The sequence below is a fragment of the Neoarius graeffei genome, chromosome 4 (assembly GCF_027579695.1).
Source record: "Neoarius graeffei isolate fNeoGra1 chromosome 4, fNeoGra1.pri, whole genome shotgun sequence".
Classification (NCBI taxonomy): Eukaryota; Metazoa; Chordata; class Actinopteri; order Siluriformes; family Ariidae; genus Neoarius; species Neoarius graeffei.
In genome coordinates, this window is record NC_083572.1 from 85665475 (window position 1) to 85687215 (window position 21741).

Genomic DNA, 21741 nt, shown 5'->3' on the forward strand with positions numbered 1-21741 from the left:
AAAAAAGAGGTTTTAAAAAAGCACAGATGTTTAAAATGTGTAAAAGAAAAAAATAATTTTTTTTTTAAATACGAATGGAACATTAAGTATAGCAACAACAAAAATTGTAGGGGTGGGGGGGGGCGCTGTTGTTTATTTGCTCTCTGAGGGGGGGCTGACTCTCCCACACTTTGAAAACCCCTGAAGTAGACGATAGTATAGGCTGCTGTAGTATTAAGATTTCCCTTCACTGAAACTAAGGAGCCCAAACAGGCTCCAGCATGACAATGCCCCTGCGCACAAAGCAAGCTCCATGAAGACATGGTTTACCAAGAGTGGAGTGGAAGAACTTGAGTGGCCTGCACTGAGTCCTGACCTCAACCCCACTGAACACCTTTAGCCTCGGTCACAACCGGCCGTACGTGCTCCTACGGCCGGTTTACGTGCAAAAAACGCAAGAAACGCACGGAGGGCGTGCGTGTGACGTGCTGATTTTCGAGCCGTAGACTGGCCGCAGACCGGCCACAGAGGTTCTTTGTCATGTCAAACAAACTCTACGGGCGCTTACGTTTTTTTTCAGGTTGCAAGACAAACTTACGGTCAACGTGCGTCTTTCTCCACGAAAAAAAAAAAAAACGCAGCGATTTGGGAAATGCCAAAAATCGCACGGCCAAAAAATCGTACGTCCGGTTGTGACCTAGGCTTTTGGGATAAACTGGAATGCTGACTGCGCTTAAGGCCTCCTCACCTAACTTCAGTACTTGACCTTGCTAATGTGGCTGAAAGAACAAAAAGTCCCCACAGCCATGCTCCAAGATGTAGTGGAAAGCCTTCCCAGAAAAGTGGAGGTTATTATAGCAGCAAACGAGGGACTAAGCTAATAATAATAATTAAAGGGATCCTCCAGTGGATTGATTTTCAAACTTATTTTGTGCAAAATTAGTCGTGGATTTCAAAAATCAAACTTTAATTTTTGGAGACCAAACAGTTGTCGAGGAAAAATGCATTTTATTTATTTTATTAGAATACCAGATGGGCGGATCCTGCGGTGGTGACATATGCGATGACGTCAGTTAGTGGTCACTTGGAGCAACTCAGCTGTTTATATTCTCTGTTTACATCGTAGTTTTGCTAGTTTTACAAGTATTTTACTGAATCTATCAGCTTTTAAATAATTATGCCTCATCGTGTGGCACATACATACATGTCAACCTTTGGTCACTCAAACCTGTATAACCAACCTCCAAAATCCGTATTTCCCTTACAAAATCCGTATAAGATGCAAATTAAAATAATTTGCTGAAAATTTGAATGATAATTAACAATGATATATCCAAGTTACTTTTTATTCAATATTAATAACAATAAACCTTCAGAATGAATACAAAGCTCCAATGTTTGACAAAAACACAAAGTGTCACTCTAATGTTCTGAATTGTACTCCATGACAGCTTTTTTAGCACTCTGCACCAATACCTCGCTAGGCTGCATGTCACAGCAAGTGTCTGTGTTGATCTTGCCGGAGTGCCCATTCAGAATCTTTTCAGTCGCTAGTGAAAGTCGCTCAGGTGAAAATGTTACTTCCCGGTTGGCGGGATTCTCGCAATGCGGTGTGCGCATGATCAGAAGTGGAACGAAGTCTCGCTACCACAAGATAACGCGCGATTTCAGAAGACTCTTTACTGGCTGTGTGTGGTGTACAGTACGTTTGTAAATGTTATGCGCTATTTTATCATCGTGGGAATTGATTATAGCTCTAAATAAATATTGAAGTTTTTTTTTAAAAATTCGTATAACTTTATTCATACGCCCATATACTACGTTTATTGAATCAAATCCGTATAAAATACGGACATTCCGTATAGGTTGACATGTATGCACATAAATGCAATAATGATGCTAAAAAGAGAAGCACAAGCTGGAACTAGACTGCATTTCCACAGGGGAAATACAAAGTGTGCTTCCTCAGCTGTAGCAGAGGGTCACGGATAGAAACTGGATCAGACATGAGATCTCACGCTGCAAACTCTTTGTTTTTTTTTTTTTAAACACACTGAGGCGTACTTATTTAAAAACTGATAAATTCAGTAAAAATACTTGTAAAACGAGCAAAACTATGATGTAAACAGAGAATATAAAACAGCTGAGTTGCTCCAAGTGACCACTACCTGACGACATCATTGCATACATCATTACCGCAGGTAGCCCATCCGGTATTCTTAAATAAATAAATAAATAAAAATTGCATTTTCTCAACAACTATTTGGTCTCTGAGGGCCCGTTTACACGAGGACGCTGTCGGGTAAAAACGACTAAATATTTTATCGGAAGTGCCTTTCGTCTACACGGGGACGGCGTTTCCGAGGCTGAAAAACGGAAAAAATTGAAAACGCCTTCCAGAGTGGATAAGTTAAAAACAGCCCCCGTTGCATATCCGTCTAAACTACCCAATACGCCAAACTCTGCTCGGATCTGCTCACGTCGGGTACGCGTTTACGTCATACATATGTCATATACTGTACATGCCAGCCCGGGAAGTAAGAAAGTAGGTAAAAAAGTAAGAGCATGTCTGATTACATCGATCCAACGGACCTTCAAGCTGCTCTGGCAGCTTTAATAAACGTCCAGGAGTCCTTCGAACATCTATACCGAATCTGCACATATACCGTTAATGAACAGAGGCGGGTATAGTATGCTCTTACTTTTTTACTTACTTTCTTACTTACCATAGCCAGAGTAGTCAAAGTTTTCGCGGCGCAGATGTGCAGATCAGACAAGACGGAAGACGTTGCGCATGCGTGCAGACATAGCGGAGGTCTTTCACAGCACCGCCTGGCATGCACATCTGTGACAGAGCGCAATGCGTCTGTCACTAAACAGCGGTTCCTCCCGCTGGTCATGTTTCAATGGTCAAGTGCAATGGACTAAACCACAGTTGCAAAGACATTCCAAATACAATCTGTGTTGTATGTCTGTTGTGGGTTTGGTAATGGGGGCTTTACAAGTATGTTTTGTTACGGGTACATTTGTTACAACTTTTAGATATGTAAACCTGAAATGTTTGGTACGTGTTCGTAGTAAAAGACGCGACAGGTTTAAACAGCGCAAGCATTTATTAGTTTTCACTATAAACAATAGCGTGTAAAGATTCATTAAGTGCGCACGTTTAACATCTGAATCCTTTTCTGCTAGAGTTTATCTAACATCAGCCAGAAATGTTTGTAGCCATTTACCTGCTGTAGTCTTCCGGGTGCGGGACCAAACCAGAACGCAGGTCTGAAAGCGCTTTTCAAGGTTTCTTCCGCGATGCGCGGGAAAGCAGCTCATTAGAGCGGAGAGAAATGGTCTAAAAATCTTACGTAAGTGTTTGTTGTAATATTTAAGGTCTGCACATTGTTGTAGGAGTGTAATGCATGCAGTGAAAATGTTTAGAACTGTTAAAATCTGTCTAGATGTGTTGATTGATTTTAATTGTGTTAAGACTGTGCCGTAGTCTTTTAAATATGCGCTGCACTGTTCATTGGGGGGATGGCCTCGGCAGGGAGAGGACGCATGACTTGAGCTCTGTGTGAGTAATGCCAGAGTAGCCTAGCTTGCGCGGGCATTTTGTCCCAGAATTTTTTTTTTTTTGGTTTTGTCATCAGTGGTTTTTTTTTGTTTGTTTGTCCTGTTTGTGTTAACTGCCGGCTTAAGAATAAAAAGAAAACTATTTTTGTACAAGAATTTTCCTTGTTTTGCTCATCATTCTGACTGACTACTCCATCCGCTCGGCACACTCTATTACAACATCCAATTGAATTCCACACATTTATGCGTCACCGTATAGACGCAGATTTCCTCCTTGAAAACGGTCGTGTAGACGCGGAAAAAAGTGAGAACGAAAACGGACTTTTGCGTTTTTGTTTCAGACCGTCCCCGTGTAAAGTGGGCCTGAAAATGAAAGTTTGATTTCTGAAATCTACGACTAATTTTACACAAAATAAGTTCTGCTGGAGGATCCCTTTAATGCTGAAGCATTAAAAGGTTGCTGCCATCCATTCAGCCATTTTAGTTGCCCATTGGACCTTTCTCAGCCAAGACGTTTTACGTAACCGGACCTCCACAATTTTAGGTGAATGTATAGTAATACTCTACTAAATTATATTTCTGTGCATTTTGTGTCAATGAGACAAGATCAGAAAATCCGAGCTTGGACCACAGTTTCTCTCACCTTCTACATAGAGCTTGGTGTAGGCAATGCTGCACTTATATCTCTGCCCCCACGGGTAACAGCACATCAGGGTATCAAAGCCAGGCTCTTTGGACCTGACAGTGACTGCGCTGACCCTTTTGTTGATCATTTGGTATTGGCTTTCTGGAAGCATCTGTCCATTCAGCATCCACACAGCCTTACTGGCAGTCCAGCTGTGGTTGTGAAACACACCGTACACTGTTACTTCTGCGCCAGGTCTGGTGAACACTTCAGTAGGGATGTAGCTCACTGTTGTGGGTTGAAAAGAAGAGGAAAAAAAAGTGAAGAATAAATTAGTTTTAACAGGTATAGAGAAGGACTTGTTTGCAAGCAAACAATTTGACAAGATTTTCCATCCAGCTCGTGTATTAAAGGAACAGTCCACCGTATTTCCATAATGAAATATGCTCTTATCTGAATTGAGACGAGCTGCTCCGTACCTATCCGAGCTTTGCGCGACCTCCCAGTCAGTCAGACGCAATCAGATGCGCTGTCACTCCTGTTAGCAATGTAGCTAGGCTCAGTATGGCCAATGGTATTTTTTGGGGCTGTAGTTAGATGCGACCAAACTCTTCCGCGTTTTTCCTGTTTACATAGGTTTATATGACCAGTGATATGAAACAAGTTCAGTTACACAAATTGAAACGTAGCGATTTTCTATGCTATGGAAAGTCCGCACTATAATGACAGGCGTACTAACACGTTCTGCGCGCTTCAGCAGCGCATTGATATCTGAGCTCCGTATCAATGCGCTGCCGAAGCGCGCAGAAGGTGTTAGTACGCCTGTCATTATAGTGCGGACTTTCCATAGCATAGAAAATCGCTACGTTTCAATTTGTGTAACTGAACTTGTTTCATATCACTGGTCATATAAACCTATGTAAACAAGAAAAACGCGGAAGAGTTTGGTCGCATCTAACTACAGCCCCAAAAAATACCATTGGCCATACTGAGCCTAGCTACATTGCTAACAGGAGTGACAGCGCGTCTGACTGACTGGGAGGTCGCGTAAAGCTCGGAGAGGTACGGAGCAGCTCGTCTCAATTCAGATAAGAGCATATTTCATTATGGAAGTACGGTGGACTGTTCCTTTAAACACTGTATTTGTGGTGTAAAAAGTGCCACAGTGCTTTTGCAGGGACTCCAGGGAATTTTCTCTTCTGTAAATGCAACACTCCAACTTATTTTATTCATAACGTATTCTTTTGAAAGGGTGTCAACTCGGAGTCAACATCAAATCCTTACTCATTTTTATACCACAGCATGCGCAATTCTAACTAGATTATTTTTCTAACAGTAGTTCTGGCTGCAAGGTTTATATTAATGCAATATAGTATCGTTTCTAAGGCCCTGTTCACACTACAGCTGGCGATGAGTTTGCGAATACTTGGCGATGACAAATTGGTAGCATCGCCACCAATCGTTCAATACATGGCGGATGTTCTCCGAGCTTTGCGAGTTGTTTTTTGGTGTGTCTCCGCCTCGTGAGCGGACAAAAACATTGCGAAAATTTCAGTGCATGTATTGAAATTTGGTGGCCGCAAATACTTGCAGATTGGTTTGGGAATATTTCCAGAAGCTTGTGGAACCTTCTTCGAGCCTCTTGATGTGCATTTGTCTCGAATCCATGTCCTCGATGCTCGCGGGAGCCTCATCAACACCGCGGCTCGGCATAGCCGGGGAACTTTCGGAGCACGCCGTATGCGCACTTGGGACCCAGTCATTATGGGAAACACCTGATGCTGAGTTGAGTGTAATCAGCACGCGCGTATAAGGACGCCGTTTTCACAGAGCCTTTATGAAGTATTCTGTCAGGTATGCGGCGGTAGATGGATGTAAGTGCAGGAAGAGTGTTTATTAGCAGGTGTGAGATTTACAAAAACAAAATGTGAGGCAAGGGCAGTGTAACAAAACACAAATGAACCCGAAAGAAAAGAGTCATTAAACATAGCTAGAAGCAAACATGACAGTCATGATGATAATACTTCGTAAAGCCTGTGTGTCCTGATATGCGTGTGCTGATTGCACTCAAATCAGCATCAGGTGTTTCCCATAACGACTGGGTCCTGTGAGCGAGTGCGGCCGTGACAGTCAAGTGTTCGCCTGCGGTGTGACCACAACTTTTGGCTCGCCTGTATATTGCCATGCATAGTCGCCAAAACGCTTCATTTTTGTTAATAACCCATTGCAAAATCATCGTGAGCTGTTGTGTGTCCATAGTTTAAAAGGAACATCTTACAACCCCAATTCCAAAAAAGTTGGGACAAAGTACAAATTGTAAATAAAAAAGGAATGCAATAATTTACAAATCTCAAAAACTGATATTGTATTCAGAATAGAACATAGACAACATATCAAATGTCGAAAGTGAGACATTTTGAAATTTCATGCCAAATATTGGCTCATTTGAAATTTCATGACAGCAACACATCTCAAAAAAGTTGGGACAGGGGCAATAAGAGGCTGGAAAAGTGAAAGGTACAAAAAAGGAACAGCTGGAGGACCAAATTGCAACTCATTAGGTCAATTGGCAATAGGTCATTAACATGACTGGGTATAAAAAGAGCATCTTGGAGTGGCAGCGGCTCTCAGAAGTAAAGATGGGAAGAGGATCACCAATCCCCCTAATTCTCATCTCATCTCATTATCTCTAGCCGCTTTATCCTTCTACAGGGTCGCAGGCAAGCTGGTGCCTATCCCAGCTGACTACGGGCGAAAGGCGGGGTACACCCTGGACAAGTTGCCAGGTCATCACAGGGCTGACACATAGACACAGACAACCATTCACACCTACGGTCAATTTAGAGTCACCAGTTAACCTAACCTGCATGTCTTTTGGACTGTGGGGGAAACCGGAGCACCCGGAGGAAACCCACGCGGACACGGGGAGAACATGCAAACTCCGCACAGAAAGGCCCTCGCTGGCCCCGGGGCTTGAACCCAGGACCTTCTTGCTGTGAAGCGACAGCGCTAACCACTACACCACCGTGCCGCCCCCCCCAATGCTGCACCGACAAATAGTGGAGCAATATCAGAAAGGAGTTCGACAGTGTAAAATTGCAAAGAGTTTGAACATATCATCATCTACAGTGCATAATATCATCAAAAGATTCAGAGAATCTGGAAGAATCTCTGTGCGTAAGGGTCAAGGCCGGAAAACCATACTGGGTGCCTGTGATCTTCGGGCCCTTAGACGGCACTGCATCACATACAGGCATGCTTCTGTATTGGAAATCACAAAATGGGCTCAGGAATATTTCCAGAGAACATTATCTGTGAACACAATTCACCGTGCCATCCGCCGTTGCCAGCTAAAACTCTATAGTTCAAAGACGAAGCCGTATCTAAACATGATCCAGAAGCGCAGACGTCTTCTCTGGGCCAAGGCTCATTTAAAATGGACTGTGGCAAAGTGGAAAACTGTTCTGTGGTCAGACGAATCAAAATTTGAAGTTCTTTATGGAAATCAGGGACGCCGTGTCATTCGGACTAAAGAGGAGAAGGACGACCCAAGTTGTTATCAGCGCTCAGTTCAGAAGCCTGCATCTCTGACGGTATGGGGTTGCATTAGTGCGTATGGCATGGGCAGCTTACACATCTGGAAAGACACCATCAATGCTGAAAGGTATATCCAGGTTCTAGAGCAACATATGCTCCCATCCAGGTGACGTCTCTTTCAGGGAAGACCTTGCATTTTCCAACATGACAATGCCAAACCACATACTGCATCAATTACAGCATCATGGCTGCGTAGAAGAAGGGTCCGGGTACTGAACTGGCCAGCCTGCAGTCCAGATCTTTCACCCATAGAAAACATTCAGTCAGTTCAGTTGGTCGGGTTCAATGCCCGAACTGATGATCACATCATCAGTTTTTCTTTGGCTAATCAGACACAAGGTACGCCACCACTCTTGCCGGAGCGGTTGGGGGTTAGGTGCCTTGCTCAAGGGCACTTAAGTCAATCCTGCTAGTCTGGGGAATTGAACCAGCAACCTTTTGGCCCCAAAGCTGTTTCTCTAACCATTAGGCCATGACTTCCCCAAGAAAAAAACATTTGGCGGATCATAAAACGGAAGATACGACAAAAAAGACCTAAGACAGTTGAGCAACTAGAATCCTACATTAGACAAGAATGGGTTAACATTCCTATCCCTAAACTTGAGCAACTTGTCTCCTCAGTCCCCAGATGTTTACAGACTGTTGTAAAGAGAAAAGGGGATGTCTCACAGTGGTAAACATGGCCTTGTCCCAACTTTTTTGAGATGTGTTGTTGTCATGAAATTTAAAATCACCTAATTTTTCTCTTTAAATGATACATTTTCTCAGTTTAAACATTTGATATGTCATCTATGTTCTATTCTGAATAAAATATGGAATTTTGAAACTTCCACATCATTGCATTCCGTTTTTATTTACAATTTGTACTTTGTCCCAACTTTTTTGGAATCAGGGTTGTACACTAGGACTGACTATATAACAGATGCTCCATATAAACGGATAAAGTGTGTGAATGTTGATATGGTGAAGTTTTCTATGAGGAGATTTAACATTTTTTGAAGGAACCTCCAGTGTCAGTGATTTGTAACCGTCTGTAACTTTAGTGTATGTTTTCCAACAGAGCAAAGTCTTCAGGACGGAAGGATTCAGCTTTGTGGTTTTTCAATAACATCTCAATTTCTTGCATTGTCTTGTATCCTGGGTATTAGCCTGTGAGTGCACTAAATGTCCAATACACATAAAGATCATCATGTGTTGTCCATCACCCGTCCGTCGTCCGTCTGACGTCGTCCACATTTCACGAAAATCGCTTCTTCTCCCTCGGTTCTTCACCGATTTTTATTCTTTTTGGCAGGAAGGTAGGTCTGCCTGGGGTGCATATAGCTTCTACCCAGATTTGCATAATTGCAATTAATATTAAAGATATGGAGTAATTAATCCCTAATGATCAGTTTCCACACAAATTGCTTCTTCTCCCTCAGTTCTTCCACCAATTTTGATTCTTTTTGGCAGGAAGATAGGTCTGCCTGGGGCTTCTACCCAGATTTGCTTGATTACAATTATTCCTGAAGTTATGGACTAATTAAGCCTTAATGAGCAGTTCAACAAAAATCACTTTGTCTCGGTCAATTCCTTGCCGTTTTTGGATTCTTTCTGGCAAATAGTTAAGTATTCCTAGTGTGTATATAGCTTCTATATATAGCTTGCAACATTTATTCCGCAAGGTGGCCTACTTTAGATAATTCCTTCTGGACTAGACGGGGCCGGCGTGAGCTACGCCATCATTGATGGATGGTCTCGTTTCGATATTAGAACACACTCTATTTGCTATAACATACATACTAATATGCTAAAATTATCGTACGTATTTGACTTTAAATACATGCATTTACATACCGTATCCTCATTCCAGGGTCTTATGAATAATTAAAGCATTGATTTGTTTCTTATCTACTTGTTTGAGACACCAGAAACAGATCAGATACCAAGCTGTCTATCTTGTAAAAACAGCACACAGATTTCTCTTCTTTAATTTTCTTCCATTTGGTTTTGGAGCGGCAGCACGGTGGTGTAGTGGTTAGCGCTGTCACCTCACAGCAAGAAGGTCCTGGGTTCAAGCCCCGGGGCCGGCGAGGGCCTCCCCGTGTCCGCGTGGGTTTCCTCTGGGTGCTCCGGTTTCCCCCACAGTCCAAAGACATGCAGGTTAGGTTAACTGGTGACTCTAAATTGACCGTAGGTGTGAATGTGAGTGTGAATGGTTGTCTGTGTCTATGTGTCAGCCCTGTGATGACCTGGCGACTTGTCCAGGGTGTACCCCGCCTTTCGCCCGTAGTCAGCTGGGATAGGCTCCAGCTTGCCTGCGGCCCTGTAGAACAGGATAAAGCGGCTAGAGATAATGAGATGGTTTTGGAGCAAATTGTTATTTTTCCTCTATCTGAACAGTACAAGTTGGTCATTTGACACCAGACTCTAAAATGTTTGTATTGCTGTGCAGTAAAGATAGGGGTATGACTTATGAGAAATAACACAAACAGGAAGTTCAGCGTGCGCTTTGTTTGACATTTTTATCTCGAGCGTACAGAACACCAAGCAGAAGACTATTTTTATCATGAAGGAGAACATGTAAATAGACCATAAAGAGAACTGATCACCATGAGGGTTTACTACATAACACAATCCATTAGCAAACAATGTTATACTCAAAAAGATAAAAGGCTAGAAGGGCTATAAAGAGCCTGCAGATGTCACACCTTTTGTCACTCCTCCCCATTCTCCTCTTCATACCCTGGCCTGCGATTCTCTCCCAGGCATTTACCGAGTTTATGAACCATGTAGTCATGCTCCAGTAATTTGCTCCATAGTTCTCCGCACTGCCTGCCTGGTTTTTTTTTTTTCTTTCTTCACCACTAAAATCTAACATGCATCCCAGTTTTATGAGCTTTTGTTCGGTTTCTAGGATAAAGTCTCATCTCTCATTATCTGTAGCTGCTTTATCCTGTTCTACAGGGTCGCAGGCAAGCTGGAGCCTATCCCAGCTGACTACGGGCGAAAGGCGGGGTACACCCTGGACAAGTCGCCAGGTCATCACAGGGCTTCTAGGATAAAGTCTTACAGAAATTTCCGGTGAGATTTTTTAAAAATGACCTGATGGAAAGAAGAAAGTGTGGAAAACATGATTGCAAGCACACCGTTTCATCTATGCGCTTGCTGCCATGAGTATTTATGGCTTCAGTGGAAGTGAACTGCTTGGCCATTTTTTAGTGGGAACAGCAGAAAGAGGATAAATTCAGAACTGCACACAAGCATTTTAATGTTTACTAGTAAATCATTTCAGTGGGCGTATTATTAAATATAAAATTAAACTACCTGGAGAAAAGAATGAGGCGTAATTATTGAAACAATGCATTTAAAATGTGTATTGAACACGTTGCAATGCACATACTGAGAAGTGTGTCTTGTTAAAGTGTCATGCTGTAACCTTTATCTTGGTCTTAACATGAGCTTAAATGGCTGGCGTTCCCAGGTAATATTGCCATCAGGAAAAAAAAAAATACACAAAGAATAAATAATTGTAACAAAAATGTAAATTATATTTAATAGAAATTTAAATGTAAATTTGGGAGCTGGGGCGGCACGGTGGTGTAGTGGTTAGCGCTGTCGCCTCACAGCAAGAAGGTCCTGGGTTCGAGCCCTGGGGCTGGCGAGGGCCTCTCTGTGTGGAGTTTGCATGTTCTCCCCGTGTCCGCGTGGGTTTCCTACGGGTGCTCCGGTTTCCCCCACAGTCCAAAGACATGCAGGTTAGGTTAACTGGTGACTCTAAATTGACCGTAGGTGTGAATGTGAGTGTGAATGGTTGTCTGTGTCTATGTGTCAGCCCTGTGATGACCTGGCGACTTGTCCAGGGTGTACCCCGCCTTTCGCCCGTAGTCAGCTGGGATAGGCTCCAGCTTGCCTGCGACCCTGTAGAACAGGATAAAGCGGCTAGAGATAATGAGATGAGATTTGGGAGCTGCTTTTCCAAGATGGTGAACATCCAAGATGCTGACCGTAAAGTGAAGGAGGTTGGAAACAAAGTTAACTGCCTTTCTCCTGGATGGGTAATGTGCAGTGATTTGCATGGATAAACAACCTGAATTAATGCCTGTATTAGTATTTTGCATGTATAACAATCTATCATAACTACCCCAGGGTTCTCCAGAAAATCTGAAGTAGCTGGCTAAAAAAAACCTCTGGAATTTGCAGTGGTGAAGCCACCGCAGCGCACCAAAGGCACGCTAATGCTAGTGGGGTCTGCTCCCCAAAAATATTGAAATTTACATGCTTTCTGGTAGCTTCTGGTGCATTCTCAGCTAATAAATTACTAACCATTTCCTTGCAAAATATGTCTGAAATTTCCCTCCAGATGTGCGTGTGCTTGATTTACTCAGTTCCCCTCTGTAGTATGCTGCCTGGCTCTGTAACATAACTACATAGTGAGCTTATTTGGTGCACGTGTGATGTACTTCTGTTGTGGTATTGTATAGTTTTAATTTCAGCATAAATATTTGCACACAATTAGTTATTAGCACTTGATAAGTATGAAGCCTTAGCTAAGGGACCAGACATCTCCATAGGAACTTCGGCACTCCGGGTAGCTTCTGGATATGAAAATAATTCTTAGATATGAAAATATTAATTACGATTTATATGTACAACCCTGCAGAAAACAGACTTTATATTTATTTGGCCCACCAAAGGTTTTAGTTTCTCCTTCGGTGGCATTGTGTGAAAACTGAGTGAAATCATCTGCAACAACCACCAACTGCGTCTTTACCATCATCTGCTACGGCGTGGTCATGTGATCCGGCTCAGCCAATCAGAGCATGAGAACCGATCAACAAATATGGCGTCACTTCCAGTTATGCGAGATCCAAATTGAAGACAATGTCGTGGTGAAATAATTGGATTTGCAGCAAATTTTGGGCAGCGGAGATTATATAAAATTGCTTGAACATTGAAATGCAAGGTTTTTTTTTTTTTTCTGGGATCAAGTAGCCAGCGCAGACTGCCCATAGTCAGCTGGGATAGGCTTAGGGCTGTGCGATGTCCCCTTAATTGGCATCGACGATGTTTACAGTGCAAACATCGTGATGGACGATCATATCGTGGGCGGGGGGGATTTTAATACCACATTATTAAATATATTATTATTATTATTATTATTAAAAGTATTAGATACTCATCCGAGGCTTTGGCACGTAAAGAAAAAAAAGCACTAGGTGATGTGGAATATTTGGCCTTGATCACGGATATGTGGTCCAGCTGCAACATGATGCCCTATATGTCAGCTACCGTACATTATGTGGACCGAGAGTGGGCAATGCAGTCCAAATGCCTGCAGACGAGTTTCATGCCAGAGACACATTCAGCGGACAATTTAGAAGACGCATTGCGCGAGACACTTGCCGAATGGAAAATAGAGGAGAAAAAGATCGTCTGCATAACAACGGACAACGGGGCGAATATTGTCGCAGTCATCAGACAATTGAAATGGCCGTGGTTAAGTTGTTTTGGGCACAATTTGAACCTGGCCATAACCAACTCGCTTGCGCAACAGAGGGCCAGTACAGACCGAGCATTTGGAGTTTGCCGAGCAGTCAACACTGCGTTTGCGCACAGCTGGCTTCGGAGAAATGAGCTGCGCAAAGCGCAGGTGGAAATGAACCTCCCCGAGCACTCACTGATCACGCTAAGATATTAATCAGCTCTAACAGTGAAAGACTAGTATTCAAACTATGAGAAGAAACTACACTTAAGCTATTATTCATTGTTTATTTACACCATATCAATTGAAGATGCGTTTCGGCCTTTAGTGCGCACTTGAACGCGCTAATTTTTCCAATTTATTAGTGTTTGAATTATTGCACCAGCTTTTAAAATCATGATTTAATATTGTTTTTTTTTTTTTACTGTCTTTACATTTGTCAGAATCACCTTCATTCTTCCATTTGGTTTGACATTATGGCTTAGAGTGGACCATTTTGTGTCTGAAAGTAGGCCTATTTACCAGATTAAAGTTATTTGACTTCTGCCGAAGTCTGCGCTTCACTGCCGTTTGATAATATTTGCAATATTTCCCGACTGAAGTCGTTAATAGTGGCTATTTGTTTGAACATGACAAATTTTACATTAAAAGTATAGTGTAGGCTAAAAAATGAAGTCAAAATGTATTATTAGTAGCATACTGTATTTGTGTAACCACATGTTATGTTCACTAGCACGTCCCTGCACCATAGCCTATGTGAACAAGCGGTAATAGGATATTACTTTATAATGATTTATATAATTATGTATTTATATGTTATATAATATATTTATATATTAAACAAAACTAACTAACTAAACTAACAAAAAACTAACTTTTTAGGTTAAATAGGCCCAGATGATACCGTATATGCATGTTTATGACAGGAGGGGGCGTGGTATCACGATGGTGGCTCTCCATCGTGATGGATGACCACCATCGTCGATGGACGATGGCATCGTCTATCGGCACAGCCCTAGATAGGCTCCAGCTTGCCTGCGACCCTGTTGAACAGGATAAGCAGCTACAGATAACGGATGGATGGATGGATGGATGGATGGATGGATGGGATCGAGTAGCTGGCGCAGACCATCTGTGTAGGTGAAGAAAACCACTGGTCGCCAGCGCTTGTGGACATCTCTGCTACCCACAATAAGACAATGGAAATCTAGCAATCTAGTTAGCTGAACTAGCATTGGTGAACACATCCACACCGATCACCATAGATTCTTGAAGATTGGGCTTCATGTGCATAGAGATGGCTAGGAGGTGGGGTCCAGGAGTAAGCAGATCAATCCAATGTTTTTTAGTTCATCTTGCAACAACTAGAGCTCATATTCTATCTACTGCACGTTTAATTGCTCAGATCCACCCAAATACGTTCTGGTTTACTGCACATCTCCAGATAAAACGGATCTGCACCGGGTTATCGGCAGTGCTCAGAAAGTCATCGGGTTCTAGCTCCCAGTCTTGAAGTCCATAATCACATTGTCTACACAAAGCACCAAACATTTACAGGAATCCCAATTAACCTTGCCATAATTTGTTTGCTCTTATGCCGTCCAGAAGGCAGTACAGGAACATATACTCATAAACTGAGAAGCAGCTTCTTCCTACAGGCCATCATCTTAATGAATCAGACCAACCCACTAGAACTGCATCCTCTGTCACTGCCTCCACACACAAACACCAGCAATTATAAGCTTCTCTAGTAGTAATAGCTGTAGATCACCACTGCATCGCTACTCAGACTTTCATTCTATTACCTTGATTTCAAAATGTCATAATACATACTCAATATTGCACATTACTTAACCCTGCCACTTCATGTGGCTGCAGCGGAGTGTCACGCCAGTATTATTTTGTACTAATAACCTATTCTGCCTTTATAACTTGCCTGTATATCTTGCGCACATGTGTGGCCAGGGTCGGAAGGGAAGGCAGTGCCTCCCCTGCAATAGTGTAATTAAAATAACCATACAAGAAATTCATAAAATATCAAAATCTCACTCTAGTTAAAAATATGCTGTGTTATAACCTATATTTTTAAAGATATATTTCATGTCCTTGTCCTTTTTTAAAGATATATTTCATGTCCTTGTCCTTTTTTAATCTTTCACGTCACCAGTCCTTAAACTTAGAAGTTTGAATGAAATCCTACCCGGATGTGTAGATTCTTCCCAGGGCTTTGAACCAGAATTTTTTTCCTATTGGTTCGTTCCGAACAGAAACGGAATTTTAACGTTTCCGGTTTTGGGTTCCACCATTAAATAGACGTTCCCGAACCGGTTAGAACAAAAACATTTCATTCCCGGAATGGTTAATTACGTTCCCTGTCAGCTGTTTAACAAATGGCTATAAAATTATGTCTCTGTCTCATCCAGCTTAAGCCAAATGTAGGCTAATTCTATTACAACCTTCATTAAATAAGACAAGAAATAATTCAAAACAATTATTATTTCAAATGTTGGCGATTTGGATTCTCAGTATGTCTTCCCATCTACACAAACAGAAAAAGTGCCAAAAATGAAAGATAATTCGTTTAGTGTGTTACCAAAGGCTAGTCAGGCCCTATGCATTGATAGGCTAACAGAGGTTAACGTCATTTAATGTTCGCGAGCCTCTCATTAACGTGGACAAATATATTGATATCGTGTTTGAAACTGACGTTTTTGAATAACGATAGACTGCAATATTTACCTCTTATTTAAGATGTGGAGACGTGATAGTAGTCCACCCTCCCGCTCTCTCCATTCAGTCAGCGAACGTCACACAGGAAGTGAACCCCAGCAGGTCATAGAAACTTGCGCAGGAGAAGAATGACTTTTTTATTTGTAGGCTACGGAAACTTTGAGGAACGAAATAAAAACCGGTATTAACCGGTTACCATTATTTTTAATAAGCGTTTCTGTTCCGGAACATAAAAAATAATAAAGTTTCTGGTTTCGTTTCTGTTCCATGTGAAATAGAAAAAGTTCCCGGTTTTCGTTTTCGTTCCTTGAACCGGTTCAAAGCCCTGATTCTTCCTCTACAACATCCGATGGATCTGTCCTTTTCTTACCACCTACTCCGCTCAGCTCCTGGTCCAAGCACTGATCCTCTCCCGCTTGGACTACTGCAACTCTCTCCTTGCTGGCCTTCCAGCTTCTGCCATCAAACCTCTGTAGCTCATCCAGAACGCTGCAGCTCACCTGGTCTACAACCTCCCTCGTTCTTCCCATGTCACCCCTCTGCTTGCTGACCTGCATTGGCTACCTATTGCAGCTCGTATCAAATTTAAGACACTGGTACTTGCTTACCAGGCTCTCAAGGGGGTTAAGGGCCAGCATACCTCCAGAGTCTGATCCGCCCCTACACACCAGCCAGATCCCTACGCTCCGCTACTACTGGTCGCTTGGCCCCTCCTCCTCTCTGCTCCTGCCCAGCCCGCTCAAGACTGCTGTCTGTCCTGGTTCCCTGTTGGTGGAATGACCTTCCCATTGAGGTCAGAGCTGCCGACTCCCTGACCACCTTCAAGCGCAGACTGAAGACTCACCTCTTCAGGCTGCGCCTACCCCCTGCTTCCCTGCCCACTGTGTAACTGCGTTTCGGTCTTGACCAACCCAGGCTGTGTGCTGTCTAGCTTGGGGTTAGCCATTTTCTGTTCTCTATTTAGTTGTACTTAATATGGTTGGTTTGTTTCCTTGGCTGTTTTAGTATTGGCATTTCAACAGCATATTACACGAAGTATTGTTGTCACTTGTTCAGTTGGCACTAGAACTTTCTTGTCTAGAAGTTCAGCACTGTGTGTACCTGACTTTTGCACTTGTACATCGCTCTGGATAAGAGCATCTGCTAAAAGCCATGTAATGTAATGAGCAAGGCAGGCCTACACCAGGTCTCCCTGACCTCCACCTGCATAAAGGGCAGAAAACCATCTGATTATTCCGGATGGAGTGGTACATATGGAAAAAGTGGCTATACAGCTTCCTTTGTTTGCGGTTTTACAGAGAGTGGGACAATGTATGGATCAGTGCCAGCTACTGTGACCTGAACAAGCTACCAGCAACACAAGCCAAGCATGAGTTGATGACAGCTTAATAAAGAGCCTGGAGACAAAATACTCCAACTTTGCTAGACTAAAAGCAGACTTGTTTGCACTTCACAAGTGGTGCAAAACACCTGCACAATTTCTGGATTTCTTGTACACAGATGACTTTGCGGTGACGATACCAGAAGTGACCAAATACCGGAGCCTTATCTTGACGCTTCCAGCTACCACGGCCTCAGTGGAGAGGTCTTCCTCTGTTTTGAAAAGGCTCAAGACCAACAATCAAAACAGGATGAGAGAAGAATGGTTGTCATCCTTGGCCCTCATTTCAGTCGAATCTGAATGACTGGTGAGTCTCCAGAAGAACCAAGAAGAATTCTACAATGACATCATGTAGAGATTCGTCGAGAAAGACAGGTGAATGGACTTCATCTTCAAGTGAACGGAAGCCATTGATTTTGTGCTTTTCCTCATGGCTGTTTTAAAAAACACTCAGAGCAAAAAAGGATGTAGTTTGGATTTGTGAATGCCCACTGCCCACCCAGCCATTGACCTCACTGCACATCACTGACATCTTGTATGTATGGCTTATCCAATTGAGATCCAGCTGTATGGCTTATCCAATACAGATCAGCGACTGCATAGACAGAGAGGATCATTTTTGAATATGGTAATTCAACTCCCAGGACTGCCTGGGGGAAAAAAAACAAAAACAAAAAACCTCCCAGACGCTGCTGCAAACAGACCTTCATCCAAGGAGGTCTGGTCATTGAGCTACAAGAAAGGCACCGAGCTTCTGTGCTGTGGGCTCCCAGTTCCAGTATTAACCATTTCAGCTGAGCCATGTGCAGGGTTTCCCTTGACGCAGGATTCCTGTGTATTTGACACAGATTAGAGTGGAAATACGCCAAAAAATAAATGACTGCTTCAACTTGTGTAAAAAAGCATCCAGTAGTTTTTATATATGCGTCACATTTACGTGTTTGGGTGTATTTGTTTCTTTATCTCATCTCATCTGATTATCTCAAGCCGCTTTATCCTTCTACAGGGTCGCAGGCAAGCTGGAGCCTATCCCAGCTGACTACGGGCGAAAGACGGGGTACACCCTGGACAAGTCGCCAGGTCATCACAGGGCCGACACAGACACAGACAACCATTCACACTCACATTCACACCTACGGTCAATTTAGAGTCACCAGTTAACCTAACCTGCATGTCTTTGGACTGTGGGGGAAACCGGAGCACCCGGAGGAAACCCACGCGGACACGGGGAGAACATGCAAACTCCGCACAGAAAGGCCCTCGCCGGCCCCGGGGCTCGAACCCAGGACCTTCTTGCTGTGAGGCGACAGCGCTAACCACTACACCACCGTGCCGCCCTGTTTCTTTATCTTTCACAAAAATTTAAATTTTGCAAGAAATACTAATTCTGACATCGGCGAGTTTGGCCATCTGGAGGGTTTTCCCGTAACCTAATACAGGGCTCGACATTAACTTTTTAGTCCAGTTGGACAAGCAGCAAGATTTTCCCTTGTGCACATAAAAAGACGCTGCACACAGCTACACGGTGCGAAATATTACGTTGTTTATCACCATTACCAAGATGTTGTTATTGCATTGCCTTCCTGGTTATTGGCTCTCGTTTCTGTGTTTTGGTAATCGATCTTGTCCTGCCCAGTTTAGTCTGTTTAGTGCCTCGCTCGACCCTTTTGCCTGTTTATTGTTATTGAATCAGCCTGCCGTGTTGGACTATATGCCTGTTTGTTTCTCTTATAATAAAGACACTCTTCCTGCACATACATCCGTCTCCTATCCAATCAACCTGCGCTTACTGACAGTGCTTAACAAAGTTTATCAAAAAGCAAGTACAGTTATGATAACTGTTATGCTTTAATGATTTATAATATTCTAATAAAACGCAAACTTTAACTGTAACAATAAACAGAAACTGTCCAAAGCCCCATTATGGTGCATGTGTTGTTATTGTTATAACCCATTACCTGATCTGCTGTTTTAAGAGTTATACCCCCCCCAAATTCAAAGCTTCTGGAGGAAATAAAGTTAAATCTTGAGTCATCCGTAAAACGTGAAGTATAAATTAATTTAAAGAAATGAAACTGAAAGAAAACAAGTTGCACATGATAAAGGGGGACAGAATCACTTTGTGAATGGAAAAAAAAACCCGTAAGTGAATTTGGCACTGCTGTAAAATTCCCTCGAAATATGCGAATTATGACTCAAAAAAATTTAAAAATAAAATAAAAACTTGAGTCCTGTTGACTCTAAACATGAAAATGTCTCAGGGGAACCCTGCATGTGTACTGCAAGGAATCCACATGAATGCATTTTGAGAATTGGTACATCCTTGAATAATGTCGTATGATCCACAGATTTATGAATTTGCTCATTTATTGCACTGATTATGTATTTTTGTCAACAATTCAGCCTTAAAACCTGAAACTAGAAGTGCCATTTGTAGCCTGTGTGAAGTGTTTGACACAATCTTTGTTGATCAGCATATACTGTAACTGCACTAATTAAATAAAAAGCTTCAAAGGGTGACAATAACTTCAGTTTCTGCTTTAACGATGGGAAACGTGAACTAATCAACTCCTTTTTTTTAAATTTACTGGTTCACGAGTAAAAACTTAGTCGCACAAGCACTCATACAGGTGTAAATACCCTTAAACTAAAGCTGACCTTCTGTATATTAATAATATCATAGTTATTGTGGCGGCACGGTGGTGTAGTGGTTAGCGCTGTCGCCTCACAGCAAGAAGGTCCGGGTTCGAGCCCTGTGGCCGGCGAGAGCCTTTCTGTGCGGAGTTTGCATGTTGTCCACATGGGTTTCCTCCAGGTGCTCCGGTTTCCCCCACAGTCCAAAGACATGCAGGTTAGGTTAACTGGTGACTAAATTGACCGTAGGTGTGAATGTGAGTGTGAATGGTTGTCTGTGTCTATGTGTCAGCCCTGTGATGACCTGGCGACTTGTCCAGGGTGTACCCCGCCTTTCGCCCGTAGTCAGCTGGGATAGGCTCCAGCTTGCCTGCGACCCTGTAGAACAGGATAAAGCGGCTACGAATAATTGATGGATGGATGGATGGATGGATAGTTATTGTTTCATTTCACACACAATATGCTGGACTAATGATCAAAACAAAATGATTTATGTCCTATACTGTACTCCATGGGCAGTGCATCAGAAAGTTTTTAGAATAATTGAGAACATGGTTGTTTGGTGATTGGCCGAAGGTAGGAGACACAAAGCGCACCCAAATGGAAAGTCTGAATACACAATGAGGTAGTAAATTACACAACCTTTTTACATCTGTACAAAAGTAGAGTATACTACTAGTGCATCTCAAAATATTGAAATGTCATGAAAAAGTTTTTTTTGTAATTTAATTAAAAAAAGGTAAACATTCATATTCTATATTCATTACATGTCAAGTGAAATATTTCAAGGCTTTTTTGTTTTAATTTTGATGATTGTGGCTTATAGCTCATGAAACCCAGTATCTCAAATTATTAGAATATTTCATTTAGAGTTTGAGTCATGGGGAAGACTGCTGACTTGACAGACGTCCAGAAGATGATCATCGACACGCTCCACAAGGAGGATAAGCCACACAAGGTCATTGCTAAAAAGGCTGGCTGGAAAAGGTGCACAAGCAACAGGGATGACTGCAGCCTTGAGAAGATTGTCAAGAAAAGTCGATTCAAGAACTTAGGAGAGCGTCACAAGGAGTGGACTGAGGCTGGTGTCAGTGCATCAAGAGTCACCACGCACAGACGTATTCAGGAAAGGGGCTACAACTGTCACATTCGTAATATCAAGCCATTCCTGAACCAAAGAGAACGTCAGAAGCGTCTTATCTGGGCTAAGGAGAGAAAGAACTCGACTGTTGCTCAGTGGTCCAAAGTCCTCTTTTCAGATGAAAGTAAATTTTAGATTTCATTTGGAAATCAAGGTCCTAGAGTCCGGAGAGGCACAGAATCCAAGTTTGAAGTCCAAGGTGAAGTTTCCACAGTGTGTGATGCTTTGGGGTGCCATGTCATCTGCTGGTGTTGGTCCACTGTGTTTTATCAAATCTACTGAAAAACGGTCCAGTTCTTCCTCTCCTTAATCCAGGTAAGACGCTTCTGACAATGTCTCTGGTTCAGGAATGGCTTGATATTAGGAATGCGACAATTGTAGCCCCTTTCCTGAATACGTCTGTGTGTAGTGACTCTTGATGCACTGACACCAGCCTCAGTCCACTCCTTGTGAAGCTCTCCCAAGTTCTTGAATCGACTTTTCTTGACAATCCTCAAGGCTGCAGTCATCCCTGTTGCTTGTGCACCTTTTCCAGCCAGCCTTTTCAGCAACGACCACCTGTGGTTTACCCTCTTTGTGGCAAGTGGTGATGATCGTCTTCTGGATAACTGTCAAGTCAGCAG

General features: G+C 42.7%; 1 protein-coding gene across 5 annotated transcripts in view; it reads right to left on the reverse strand.

The window, feature by feature from the left end:
* The window catches only part of lepr (leptin receptor), a 137220-nt gene that overhangs the window by 56069 nt on the left and 59410 nt on the right, over window positions 1–21741 (reverse strand). For all 5 annotated transcript variants that reach the window (XM_060919916.1, XM_060919912.1, XM_060919914.1 and 2 more), the window contains exon 9: window positions 4190–4459. In XM_060919916.1, coding sequence (XP_060775899.1) covers window positions 4190–4459 — 270 coding nt within the window. The remainder of the gene's footprint in view (window positions 1–4189; window positions 4460–21741) is intronic.